General features: G+C 40.4%; 1 protein-coding gene across 2 annotated transcripts in view; it reads right to left on the bottom strand.

Annotated features, from left to right (window-relative positions):
• Positions 1-4,699: 4,699 nt before the first annotated feature.
• Positions 4,700-14,991, bottom strand: part of opn5 (opsin 5) — a 31,087-nt gene continuing 20,795 nt past the window's right edge. Inside the window, exons 3-6 of one of the 2 annotated variants that reach the window (XM_071520681.1) lie at positions 9,789-9,959; positions 7,156-7,490; positions 6,163-6,407; positions 4,700-4,766 (exon numbers count right to left, since the gene is read on the bottom strand). In XM_071520681.1, the coding sequence (XP_071376782.1) occupies positions 4,700-4,766; positions 6,163-6,407; positions 7,156-7,490; positions 9,789-9,959 (818 nt within the window). Of the gene's footprint in view, positions 4,767-6,159; positions 6,408-7,155; positions 7,491-9,788; positions 9,960-14,991 lie in introns of both variants that reach the window. The other variant, XM_071520682.1, reaches the window with a different exon arrangement.

Here is a 14,991-nt window from a genome sequence, read left to right as displayed (position 1 = left end):
CTACGTTGACATCAGTCAAATGATTACAAGTCAGATCACATGACATCACTCCACCAAAAATTCAACCAAAAACAAAAGCAAATATCTTAAAGACGATAAAGACAATGAGCAAATGAACAGATATGGACAAAGATAATAGAAAGTGCACAACACAGATATAGTCAATGCTGAGAGAGGAGATGAAATATTGTATTGCCAGTGGATAAATACAGAATTGACTAAAGGGTTGATGGTAAGTCCACAGAGTGTCTGACTTACGGTTGCCGTCATAACAGAGGCGAGTCACATGCTTAACACAGTGACAGGACACGCCCAAACACCTACGCTTCAACCTCTGCACCACGGTGAGCGCTGACACACCAAGGAGGAAAACAAAAAGATGCTCAATGTGACACAAAGTTCAGGGCTTAAAGCAAAAAAAAAACATTCTGAGCCTGAAATGTTCCTGACTGATGGGGGGGGGGGGGGGGGGGGGGGGGGGGGGGTGTAGTCAGCACACTACACTTATTTCTCTATTTCTCTATAAAACTAGTCCAATAACGAACAACAATAACGAAAACAATTGACACATTTCTGTGCTGAATGAATGAATATTCAACACACAGCATTATTAATCAATTAATTATTAATTATTATAAACCTAGTGCAATAAGGATAACTGTGGAGCCCCCCAGGGGTCACCAAAAAAAAAAAAAAATGATACGGAAATCAGTGGGCAAGGTTTTCTTACAATTTACTTCTAAACCGTGCCCACGGATCAATAAACCATGTGCACAGATTTGTAATACGTAATACGTCTACGTTGATAACATCAAAGAGGCCAGAGCCATTACACACAGCTTGGCACACATATAGTGAGCTGTAATAGCCATTAGGCATCTAGACCATATGTGAACCATAACCATTGATTAATCACATCAGTAGGCCTAATTTATGATTCAATGTGTGTTTTGGTGACAATATGAAACCCATTTATTCCCTATAAATCATGCTTGTAGAAAAAAGCATGTTAATTACATTTTATATGCAACTCTGTGGGCCCCTGTGGTGTCCCTGTTTGACGTTATCAATATAAATATTACAAATCCGTGTGCACGGTCTACTAATCCGCGGGCATGGTTTAGGACTCTGTGTGCACTGATTACCAATTTGAGGGCACGGTTTACTAATCCATGCGCACAGAAGCGCATGGAGCCGTGCTCGGTTTACCAAGCGGTGATTTCCACATCAATTATTTTTTTCTTACCAGGTGACCCCTGGGGAGCTCTGTAGAGAACAACCAAAGCAATGCCACATTTTTATGCTGAATGACGATTGTAAATTGTGAAAGACAGATCACGTTCCGGTCTGTCATTGCTGCTGGAGCGGCAGCTGTAACTGTCGCTCCCGGTGTGGTCAGATTTCGGAGTGCGCGCATAGCGGCGTTGTGTCTGGGATTTACCTCATGTGGAAAGAGCACTTTTCTTTCTGCTGGTTGAGCACACAGTGCAGAACAAACACCTGGTTCCCTTAATTTGTCGCACCAAGAGTCAAACGGTTTCCCGTCTCCACCCGTTTATTCAATCCATGCCTATCGCCGTTTGTTTTTTACTCCTGTCTCAGTGACGCGTGTATCTCCACCAGCTTTCATAAACTTCCATATTTCAGCTTAGCCTGGTAAGACCATCCTGATCACATGACCTCACATTCTGTTTCGCTCCACGGATCAGTCTGGACTTCTAGCCACCCACATCGATTTCCTGAAATTACAATGTAACCGGGCCAATCAGGGACTGCGTCGTAGTTGATGACGTGAAATACAGGCCGCCGCTGGCAACACAGTAATGGCGTCTCCCGAAGCAACGAGCGGTAACGTTAACGTTAGTAGAGTAAACACAGCCATAAGTGCAGTTATTACAGAAATAGACTCAATAACAACAATTAAACAAGAACAAGAGTATGCACTAGCGGAGTTTCTCGGCGGAAAAGACGTTTTCGCCGAGCTGATTGGCTGAAGGAGTTTGTCTGTCAAGGCAAGTACTCCCGCCCACTGAAATCGATGTGGGCGGCTAGAAGTCCAGACTGATCCGTGGAGCGAAACAGAATGTGAGGTCACGTGATCAGGATGGTCTTACCAGGCTAATTTCAGCTGTGCTACACTACGGAATCGGTGCTACATTGTGATAGAAAGTAGCTTGCTGTTCATTGGATAAAAAAAAACTTGCTCGCATTCCATTAGTAAATGTAAAATATTGCTTTGCTTCACTGAATATGATTGGATAAAACGCATCAAAAACAAAAACCCACGTGGAGTTTTTTGTCGAAAATAGTTTGTGAATCTAAAACGTCCAGATGCCGGAAATCCGGCACCTGGCCTTGGTCTTTAAGCCCTGCACAAAGTGTTCACAAAGGGCCCAGCGAGACACACGAAGACATAGAAAATTCAGCAGCAGCGGGAATATCACTTCACCTCACTAGAAAAAGTCTCGTATTACCAAAATTTGTGAAAAATCGTGTGGTCAAATTGTTTTGAAATTTTTGTTGCATATTACTCAAACTGGGCATACTGTATGGAAAACCCATCCTAGTTTTAACTGTCACTGAGATGAAGAAACCTCTCATTCTGAAAACTAAACCGATTTCTCTTCTTCTTCAAAAACTAGTATTTAATATTCCATGTAAATCAGGGCAGCAGGGTGACGTCATGGTCAGGGTCCTGTAGTAGAAATTTCATTAGCATCTATCTCAAGAATATAAATTCACATTGTTTCGCTCAGACATCATCTGATTGAATTTGCTTCTCACTCTGCTGTACTGTGTGTTAACTTTGTGACTGATGGCTCTAACATTGCTCAATAACTGAGGTAGGTTCAAAATTATTGATGAAAATACTGCAACTGATTTGTTGTCTGGTTGTGAATTTCACTTTATCAGTGTTGTAATTATCTGTCCCATCCTGTTATACACCTTAGGCTGATATTTGACTGTGGTGGAACATTTTCTTTTAATAGCAAACACACCTCCATAGGAGTTCAGGTGAAATCAGCGTCTAACTTTAGCTGTCACCAGCTGTCATTCAGGCTCCAGCTTAAATATCAATAACTTCAAAAAGGCAAATTTATGCCTTGAAAGTAGGATATGAAATATTACCACACTATTCTTTGCCATGTTTGTATGTGTTGAAAGTATGACTTTTAGACCGGGTTTTCATACCAAAAGTAAATCCCCAGAGCAGCTGACCATTCATGAACTTGCAGAGTTCATGTGTGCTAAAGAAGTTCAGGTGTGCTAAAGAAGGGAAAAGGTTCAACCAAAGTGAATGTTCATTTTCATGCGTCTTGCAAAGGTTGTTGTGATTGCTGACTATGGCAAAAAAAAATATATATATACGTCTCCCTTTCCCTGAATCCAGCGTAGCGTTTCCTGTAGCCATGGCTAGAACTGTGAATTCTTTGGTTCATGAAACATACGGGAGGAGGATCATGAAATACAGTTTGCTTCTTTGAATGAATCTTGTATGTCCGTCCACTTCTCTGGAACGATCCGTTCTGTGAGTCTAACATCATTAGACATGAACTGATGTCAGTGCATATAGAATGATTTTACAGGACAAACTGTACTCGTTCTGTGTTTTTGTGTGTGTGTGTGTGTGTGTGCCTTTAAATATGTGCGTCCGTGCAAAACATTTGGTTCATTTACTTGTGCTCACCGAATGCAACTTGTGCATCAGCTTATATAAAGTCCTATTTTTTCTTGTGAAGGCTCAAACCTTCGTTCATCTCTCTTGTGAACACTCGTGGAAAGAGAAAGATTATGAGCCAGCTTTTGATCGCCGCTGCAAAAGGGCCGTCGAAGCCTTGAGTTCTTTGAGTCGAGTCGCGTTCGTCTCCCTAGGGTGCAGCGTTTCACGGCTGCTGACGAGTGCATGAGCTGATGTCATTCAGTGCTTTTGAAATATCTGCTGTATACATGCCACAGGTGTAGGAGTATGAAGGACACAACAGCCTGTACAAACAGTAAAAATACAGCTTTGAGCTTGACAGTCGCGCCCAAACTCAATGGGACACGACTGGACCCAATTGGCATGGGTCAGGTCAGTGTGAATTTCTTATTGAATTGCTTCAGTTTGCATCAGGCTCAGGTTCACATTGTTTAAAATATTAAATTTATCATTAGAGATTTTCTTTTTAGCAATTTCAGGCTTTAGCAGGGTTTTACAAAAAGTTCCACCCTCGGACTCGGCTCGAGTTCGGTTAGAAACTTTTCAAGTTTGGCTCAAATTTTCAGAACCGGAGTCAAGCTCCATTTTGAAAACAACACTGTAGTTACTCAGAAACACTTGTGTCATTTTGTCATAGCACAGACAGAGTTTGCGTGCGTGTGATATTGAAAAACTAGCAAGAAGCCTACGCAACACGTCACTTTGTATGTCGTAACCACTGTAAAGACAATGTGACTCCACAGATTTAAGGAAAACCTTGTGGGGAACAAGGGTGTTTCTGAGGAAGAGAAGGTGGGGAGCACACAGAGGTCCAGCATGGGCGTAAACATACAGCAAGGCTCGGTAACCAACGGCAACAAAGGTGAGCGGTTGATGATGTTGTAGCGGTTGGCAGGCAGCGTGTGATTGGGTAGGTGCAGGGCACGGGGGGGGGGGGGGAACAAGGCAAACTGTCCAATCACGAGAGGAGCAAGAGAGTCACACAGTCCAGTGTCTGCTTCACATCTCGATGTGAGCTTCGTTGGCTGATGGTCTGTCCTTTAACGAGCCAGAGATGGTGTAAAACCTACAGCAGAAAAAAAACAAGAGGGAAATAAGGGTAAAAGTAGGACCTCACTGTATGACATCACTTAAAACCACACAAATTTGTTTAATTTTTGCAATCGATAAAAAAAAAAAAAAACAGAAAAAATTAGGAGAGACAATAAAATAAACAAATGCTAAAATTAAGAAATAATGAATAATAAATTAAAAGAGTCAAAGATATTTTCAAGAATCTGGACAGTGAAATTATTATAATTGTTCATTATGTAACAGTGAATTTTATAAGTTTGCCAACTTCAGAGGGTGTATTTAAAAGAGGAAATAAGAACTTCATAGTTCATAGAGGGAGAGCGTACATACTGTAATTCTCTCTCACACACACACACACACAAACATGTTTTATGCAATCATAAATTGGCCTCAACGCTTAAATTCTGTCATGTGTTTGTTCTCCCTTATTTGTCATTTGTATTTATGTTGTTTGTTGCTCTGTAAACCTATAAAAAATCAATTTCTTTGAAAGTGTTCAGCCTATGAAAGACTTTACTTGAGGGAATATTCTCATGGCCTACAGTGAGAACCCATTAAATAATAAATAATGTGCATCTTGTCTGAGGAATTACCATAAGATTAGCTACAGACGTTACTGTGCCCCTTTCTGTGAATGCCTTCACTGACGCCCTGATGAAAAACAGCACCACACTTAAATGCTTTGAATGATATTTAATTCACCATGTCTAAAGCATGAGAAAGAAGATGAAAAAGAAGAAGAAGAAGATGCCACTGAGGGTGAGAAATAACTCTGTTTCATAACGGAGAAGAGCAGAGTAGTTGTTGAATTTGTTGTGTCTGTTTACATGCATGTGTTTATGTGTGTATGTTTCAGTGTATTTGTCCAACAACACTGAAAAATGTAGAGCAAGGTAAGCTGTGTATGTGTACATAGTTTCATAATTTTAATACCCACGATGTAAAAATTTCCAAAGTCAATTTTTAAGCATCACAAATTGAGGTTATGGATTCATGTTTGCTCTACAGCTTCATTCTTTTGTTTCATGGCTTTATCTTGAACTTCATCTCTGCACATGTTTACTGTACAATATATACATGAATATACAGTAATAAACTCTTCAAGAATGGTTCTAAAATTTGGAAAGCACTCAATGGACACTGGAAATGGACAATTTTATTTCAATAAGTCTTTCACAGACTTTATCACAGGTTTTCTCTATGAAAATTGAAGTTGCTTTGAAATCTAAAACATACTCTTTCCCAGTGTTTCTGAGTGTTGTTTCTTTTATTGCTTTTACTTACTAGACACAATCATGTCTTTACCATTCATATATCCTGATTTAATCAAATAAATTAAATAATGGAAAAATTTAAAACTGGAAAATAACAAACACACTGTGTACTACCTTGACTTTTGGAAATGCCTGCGTTTCTTCAGCACTTTGAAGCAGGAGTATTTTGCACAGGGGTTTTTCAGGTCGATGACCTGGTAGATGATGGGGTTGTACATGGCTGCGGACTTGGCCAGTAGGGTGGGGATAACGGAGACTGGGATGGGCACCGAGTCCGGCTTGCCGAACGCCGACACCACTGACACCACTGCATAAGGGATCCAGGCTATCAAGAAGCCCGCACAGATCAGCATCGCCACCTGGGGGGACACAGAGCAAGGTACATCACAGATTTGGCCCTATAAGAACCTTCCTGTATGAGAGTCCTGTATGAAGTTTGATTTTGGGCCAATTTGTCTCTAACATACCTGTAGTACTTGGACCTGCAAAGAATATTGGCTCCAGAGTCAGCTGTCAGTTGAAAAACAGCGAGTTTGCTGCTAAAAATGAGTCCAAATGGTTTGTCAAAATATCTCTAAAGATGCCAGTCTGTGAAAACCATATGGCGACCAACCAACGTATTTATATTCACAGCCCAGAAACCGCACCATTTCCACTCAGTAGATAGTCTTCTACCAAACTCTACTGTTTACAATCTGACCTGACCGTACGACAAGCTAGATCACTCCGCCAGTAACGCACTTTCACCCCACAGCAGTCTGTGCTGCAGCAGAGAAAAATAGTTCCTGATTAGTGAAAGTGTGCGGAATTGTGTCATGTTTACTGGAACCTGCAAACACTTTTTTGGAGATATTTGACATGCCCAGTTTGGACTTGTTGTTAGCAGCAAGAGGCAACAGAGCTTGCCATTTCAACTGACAGCTGACTCACAAGCCAATATTCTCTGTGGGTCCTACAGTACTACAGGTATATAAGAGAAATTATATATAGGTCCAAAATCTGCAAATTTATCCTTTAAAGCTTCTTCTTCCCTCTACAGTACTTGTCTCTCCATCACTCTCACTTCCCCCCATTCTCTTTTTCCCAGCCCATCACCCAAACCCCCACCTTTGTGAGTTTCATCTCCAGGTTGTGGCTGTTTTTGATGCGGGCGTCAAAGTGCGAGATCTCCTTAGCCGAGGACTTGACCTTGAAGATGATCATGACATAGGAGAAGACAATGAGGCAGGTGGGGAGGATAAGGCAGAAGAACAGGATGGCCATGACGAAGGTCTGGCCGGACAGCGAGGCCTGCGCCAGCCACCAGTCCAGGGTGCAGGACGTCCCGAAGGGCTCCGGGGCGTAGCTGCCCCAGCCGATCAGGGGCATGGTGGCCCAGAAGGCCGCGTACAGCCAGACGAAGGCCAGGCACAGGAAGGCATGGTGGCGCTTCAGCCAGGTGCCTGAGAGAGAAAAAACAGAGTGGAGGAAAGAGAGAGAGAGAGAGAGAGAGATGTGGAGGGAGATATATGTATATGAATGGAAATGTGGAATAGCAAATACATATCATGCTGTCAATCACACACACAAATACATATGCACACACATGTGAACACACACTGCAAAAAACATCCATCTTAACAAGTCATTTAGTGTCATATTCAGCCATTAAATATTATTTTTCTTAAAACAAGAGAACAATTCTGCCAATGTTTTCAGATAACTCCACTTGTTTCCAATGCAGTTTCACTTGTTTTGGGAATTTTCTAGAAATGAGTGTCACTATCTTGAAACAAGTAAGAAAATTACACTTGATTCTACAAAAAACAAATTTATTTATATTGAAAACAAGTGAAATCTTACCGTATTGGCAGTTTTCTTCACTTGTTTTAAGAAAATTCTGATTTTAGGACTCAATAATAGACTAAATGACTTGTTAAGATGGAGATTTTTGCAGTGCATCATGTTTGTGGCAGGAGGGTGACCTAGTGGTTAGACAGACCATCCAGGATTAGGAAGGTTCACAGGTTTGATCCACGAATTCCTCCAAGTTGGTCTGGATAAGAGCATCAGCCAATTGTAACGTAAAATCTTATCGACAAAAACTGTTGTAGCTGAACAGAAAGAGGTGAGAAACTCAAATTGCAAGTAACATATGCTTTCTGGGGGCGCTTGAAGTGATGTGTTTTTTTTTAAATCGGGCCCTACAGGCGGCGGCTCCCAACCCGCCTGCTCTAAATCAGCAGCGAAAACCGCCCGACAGCTAAAACAGAAACTCACAAGGAGGATAAAGAATCTGACAAATAAGCACTCTGCAATTCAATGGCCAAATACATCAAAAGCAACGTTTAAAGTCTATATCTAAATTCCTTATCACGCGAGATGTTAAGTTTCGAGGAACTCATAAAAAAGCCATTTAGATATTCATGATTGATGTTGCTGTTTCATCGGGGTGCATGACATGTCAATTACTCATGAATTCTTGGAATGGGTAAAGTTATGTAAACTAGATTACCTATGGCTGACTAAATTAAACTGCATTCAGCAGCAGTGATGCTCATCTGTCATATTTAGGGTCGGGTTTGTTTTGCCGCTGCCGCCAGCTATTTCTGCTGACTAGGCGATCACACTGAAATACCAGTGTTTGGCTTTATTGGCCTGGTGACATTCAGTATGAATATAGGAATGAAGGAATGAGCTATGTGATATGAATGCCATGTATACCATAATATGTCCGCACCATCTTCAATAAAAACAGGGGGTGTGTGTGCGTGCGTGTGCGTGTGCGTGTGTGTGTGTGTGAGACAGGCCCCATTTCACATAAGCAATCCATAATTTATGTCCAGTGCTTCTCAAAGTGACGTCCGGGGCCCCCAACAGGTCCTTGAGGGGGTTCCATCAAAATGAGGACTAGGTTAACTTCACTATAATTCCATTAGAAATTATCACAATTAGAGAATATATACTATGTACTATGCTATTCTAATCATAGGTTTCACTCTCACCACTGTTATCTTCCCACATACACTGCAGGCAGGTTCACTGCGAAAAACATCAAGAAAACAAGTCATTTAGTCTCATTCAGTCTTCAAATCTTATTTTTCTTAAAGCAAGAGACCAAATCTGCCAGTGGGGTGAGATAACCCTACTTGTTTCCAATGCAGTTTCACTTATTTAAGAGAATTTCTAGAATTGAGTTATGTATGTTCAGTATGTTGAAACAAGCAGCACTCTTGATCTTGAAGAAGGCTGAAACGTTATCCAATAGAGTATTTTCTATGGAGCTAGAGTGTGCGACACACCTTTTCTTGTTTTCTCCTGTTGACCTTCAGTGATCAGCACCTCTCAACATATTTCTGGTGTGCGTTACGTCTCTATTATAGTATCTTGAAACAAGTCAGAATAAGGCGGATCACTGCATTACTATCAAGAAAATGACACTTGATTCTACAAAATTCTAGAAACAAGTTTATTTGCATTGGAAACAAATAAAACTATCTAAGCCCACTGGCAGATTTCTTCACTTGTTTTAAGAAAACTGGGATTTTAGGACTCAATAATAGACTAAATGACTTGTTAAGATGGAGATTTTTGTGTATACAATTCAACACACAAATCAACAACAAAAATCTTCCCATCTGGGGTTCCTGGGAGAAAATTCTATCGAATGGGGATCCGTGGCTTACTGTTTATTGTCTTTATACTGTAGGTGTTTGTGAAATGAAAACAATTGAGAGTTGTTTCAGGAGACTCTGAAGTACCGTATCTGAGATGGCAGATCTTGAGGTAGCGGTCCAAGCTGACCACGGTCATCGTGATGAGGCTCCCGCAACCAAAGAAGAAGCCCGCCCAGCCGTAGAAACGACAGCCTTCCCAACCAAACAGCCAGCGGTGCGAGAAGCTGGACACCACAAAGAAGGGCTTCCCCGTCACTGGAAGGACAGGGAGAGAGGAGGGGGAGGAAGATGAAGATGGGGAGACAGAGGAGGAGGAGGAAGGGAAGGAATAGGAAGGAAGGGGAGAAGGAGCAGGAAGACAAAGAGGAGGAGGAGGACAAAGAGGAGTATGGGAGGAGGAGAAACAAGAGAAGGAAAAAGGTGGGAAGGAGGAGGGAGAAGTGGAGGAGGTGGATGTGGTAGAGGAGGAGGAAGATGAGGAGGACAGAGGAAGAGAGGGAACAGAAGGAGGAGGTTGAATATGAGGAGGAAGGGAGAGACAAAGAGAAAGAAGAGAAAGAACCGGGTTATGACGACGATGATGAAGGTAACGAGGAGAAAGAAAGAAAGGAGTAAGGGAAGATGGGAGGAGAGGGAGAAGGAGAAGAAGGAGGAGAGGAAACATAATATCAATATATATTTCTACATTGTGCAGGTTATATATATCACCAAAAAAATGCTTTAGATTTGTTCATGAAAATATTAAAAGAAAAAAGCAGTAAAGCAGAGAATCAGCAATCAAATAAAACAAAGGACTTAATGGATAAGGCTGGTGTTTTTTAATGAATTGCTTACGGTCAACAAATCCTATGAAAATAACAAAATCAGCAATGATTTTGTTTTGCCAACAAGTCTCGTCCATGTAGCCGGTGCCCAATGCAGCCATGTCCCAGCAGCCATAGAACTCCATTGTATTAAAAAAACAATTAAAAACACGTCAAAGAGCCATGCTGTTGCTCTGGGCAACATATTTCATCATCATGATGCACCGGGCCAGCCGACTTTTTCCTCAAACAACTTAATAAGCCGGCTGTAAACACGTTTGCGATCTCAGGAAAATAGTTCCATAGCACTGAAAATAGTCCCCGGCGTAATGAAGAATTTGTTCCCATTTGAATTTGATTTGGTAATAACTACATCAGCCTGACTTTTCGTGGTAACAGTTAGTGATTTTTAAAATTGAAACTATGTCTTTGTGAGCTGTATTTCAAGGTTTTTAGCTTACAATTGGAGCCAATGACTTCCGTTGTTGATTTTGTTATTTTCATAGGACTTGTTGACGGTAAGCAATGCATTAAAAAACACCAGCCTTATCCTTTAAAAATCAGACATAGTGATTAAGTCTTGACTAAAACTAGACACAATCAATTTAAATGATTTTAAATTTTCAGCAACAAAGACATTGCTTTACATTAAGTTGTATTTGGTCATGTTGTAAAGAGAGAAACAATGTACAGTACATGCTTACTCTCACACATAATCAGCGTTTCATGTCCTCAAGTTAGGAATTAGTAATTTGGAATCTACTTAGAAACAATTAGTCGGCCTATAGCAGCCAGTATAGATGTTAAAAGGCAGAATGAAAATATAAGTGAAATGGACATGACAAGAAGAACACAACAGGCTCTTCAGCTGCCTAATGCCCCACCATAATCACCATGATCAAATATCATACAACATAACCAGTTAAAATTAGTTGTTGCTATTAACTAGCAAATATTTCTATGTCAACATACTTGTCTTCACATAGTACATTGGTATTACTATGAACAGTGGAAAAAGTGGTTCAAATCAGTTTTCTGAGACCTTTTATGTTCTCATTATAATTCTTTTTTAAATTCTTTTACAATGCAGAAGGGAAATCATGCCATTTTACTTACTTACTATGAACACCCTATCTTAAAGTATTAAGGAGTTATAATAGTTTTAAGAGAATCCGTTTTTCCTCATTAATATGCAAATGTATGCAGCAAGGTGCTCCAAAATCGAATCAGGTCATCTACTCTATACGAAGTATCTATCAAGTGTTGTTCTTGAGTTACGGTGTTCAAAAGAATGTCTCCGCACAGACAGATGCCACCATGACGACATAAAAAATGATGAAAACATGACTAAACCTACTAACCATTTGAGTTAACAGACTATGATTGAATCAAAACCTATAACTGCAGTTAAATTGAATGCCACAAGCTTGAGCCGCTGCACACTGAGAGGGTTTGAAAGTTAAACCTGCTGGTCTTGCCCTAACAGTAAATAAATATTGTCGATAACAACAGCCCCTTTCTCCTCTTCCATCAGATGATATCAGATTCAGAGGGAACTGTTTTGATGTTCCTAAGATACAGCGACAAACATATCTGAAACTAAACACAACAAAATCCCAACATACAGTGAAGAGGGACAGGAGAGATGGGAGAAGCGGGGAGGTGATGAGCATGAAGTGGTAAATTAAAAGGTCGGTAAACTATGAGCTCATAATCAGACAAACAGCCGCCAATATACTGTAAACAAACACAATGAATTAATGCTTTGTTTTCTTCAAAGATCCTGTCTCACATAACATAGATTGGTTTGATTCTACTTGAGCATGAGTACTAAGAATTTACATCATAAAGATTTATTTCAAGTTAAAAAGGTGCGTAAACTCTATTCTAGAAATACAATAATAATAATAATAACAACAATAATAATAAACCTTATTTCCTTTCACCTTTCAAAGCCGAGTTCCAAAGTGCTTTACATGAAATAAAGAAAAATACACCAAATAAAGAAAAATACAGCTAACAGAAACATAGGACAACGGAGAATTAACTGAATGACCAGATTGAAACTTCAGACAAGATGATAACACTGCTAAAATAATAAATGCCATTTTATAAAAATGACTTTTCTGCTGAGACGTAAAAGAAGACAGAGTGAGCAAATTTTCTCCAGTACGTTGTTCCAGAGTTTAGGAACCTGACTGCAAACGCTGATTGATTGATGTTTGGAGAGGTAAGGGACACTTAATCGTATACTGGTTGACAGTGTCACCAGTGTGAGAGTGACTACTCAATACCAAGAAGTAACGCCGCTTGATTCTGTGTTTCCTTTAGGGGGGTAAAAATATCTTTCTATTTTACTTGAATTGATTTTGCCTGTTCTTTTATATGGATTTTATCTTTTTCACTTTGTCTCGATGCTTTCAATGTTTTATGTAAAGCACTTTGAATTGCCTTGTTGCTGAAATGTGCTATATCAATAAACTTGACTTGCCTTGCTTTGCTAGATCACCATTTGAGTTTAATGTAGACTTGGGAACAGTCAGAAGAGATCGGTCTGTGGATCTCAGACTGCACTTTTGTACGTGAGGAGATAAAAGCTGCATAAAGAAGGTGGTTTACGCCCCAGTTATGACACACGACGTGGGTCATGTGGTTACTGAACCCTCAGCAACACAAAGACGTGGTGAACGCCTCGGTGCAGTGAACCATGGCATGCAGTGTCAAGACATGAATATCTGAGTTTTGTGGTGTGTGTGAGTGTGTGTGTGGGCGATGTGGGCTCTCTTCCTGCAGAGCAGGACGACCATGTGGCACGCTCCAAGCAGGATAAAGAGATAAACAACAAAAGGTCTTGAGGCCAGACTGCAGGAGAGAGACGACGAGCCAAGAATCACTTTCTTGGAATCGTAAAAATCACACAAAACCCACTGGGGACACACACACACATACAAACGGTTGTTTACATGTTTGAATGCTGCATAGCATTCACATATCACAATCACAGCAGAAAATTGCAGCCCTGCAAATCAGGCAATAATGTTTTTTTCATTCGACGATTCAAAATGTATTAAAGGAATAGTTCACCCAAAAATGAAAATTGTGTCATCATCTACTCACCCTCATGCCAAATGAAACACAGGTGAAATTTGTTAGTCCATATAACACACAGGGAGGTTGCCAGCACAACTTGGTAGCAGCCTTCTCCAAAACAACTGAAGTCAATGGGGACCTGTTCTTTAGAGCTCCAAAACAAAAACAGTCAAACAATCACACTGTGAATAGAAAGACCTATACACCATTATTTGTTGCAAATCAATCAGCTGTAGTTAAGATTTGTACTAAATGATGGTGTAAATATACTGTAGGTCTTTTTGGAACTCTGAAGAACTGGTCCCCACTGACTTCAGTTGTTTTGGAGAAGGCTGCTATGGAGTTGTGCTGGCAACCTCCCTGTGTGTTGTATGAAGAAACTTCACCTGTGCTTCAACTGGCATGAGGGTGAGTAGATGATGACAGAATTTTCATTTTTGGGTGAACTATTCCTTTAACTATTTCAGCAAATTGGACCTGTTAGCCAGGTGATAGCTGCCGACATTCACATTCCCCAGGAATCTCCCTCATTTTGAAGCTTTTTCCAGGAAACGTCCAGGGTTTCCCCTACACACACATTAATCACTGCTGAAAATTTGCCGCCGCTTAATGAAATACTGAGAAAAAAATGTCTCATCCAGTCTCCCTGACCTTCTACAACAGCAATACGTAAGGGGCCAAAGTTTAAAATCTAAGGGTTTGATTCCAAAATGCTATAAATCCACTTTTCCACCTGAGATTCATTCAAATTCAATTCAAAAACAGTTAATGTACCCTCGAAAACAACCATTTTGTAAGCAAATTAGATGTGTTTTTTTTTTTAACAGTAATCCATGATGTTCTTTACTTTTATGCCAGTAGTTTGATAGAGCAGGCATCACTATTTTCAAACAGTGGCTAACTCATTTTGGAATTAAACTCTTCAATTAGTATTCTAACGGCATCATCCATGTCAGCAGGCGTGGAAGGAGAGTTAGAGGAGACTTCTCAATCATGTTTGTTGTGACCCATGATTACAGCTGGACTATGATTACTGGGTAAGTAGCCACAGGGGGAAACCACATGGGCTGATAACACACAGCATAACATTGGCACACACAAAACAAATACACAAACACATTTCCAAAGTATTCCCCAACGGAAACCCAACAGAAATGCGAATAAATCCCAATATGTACAAAGCCAAAGGGATATATATCGAAGGCAACCACTGGGGCACAACAAATGCTTTACAATTCCATGGATGGCTGTTCGAAGTGGAATGAAACCTCTGACCCTGGCTGTGTTACTTTCATGCCCTAAATCCAGAGATGGTTACACTTCATTTGGATAGTACAATGTTGATACTTAACTTCCTATCAAGTGACTATAATGTGTTGCTAAAATGTCTGCTG

Source organism: Centroberyx affinis, unplaced genomic scaffold, assembly GCF_046629955.1.
Source record: "Centroberyx affinis isolate AG114_WGS23_722 - 3 ecotype Tasmania unplaced genomic scaffold, CSIRO-AGI_Caff_v1 ptg000820l_1, whole genome shotgun sequence".
NCBI classification, from domain to species: Eukaryota; Metazoa; Chordata; class Actinopteri; order Beryciformes; family Berycidae; genus Centroberyx; species Centroberyx affinis.
This window is presented reverse-complemented; position numbering and strand designations above follow the sequence as displayed.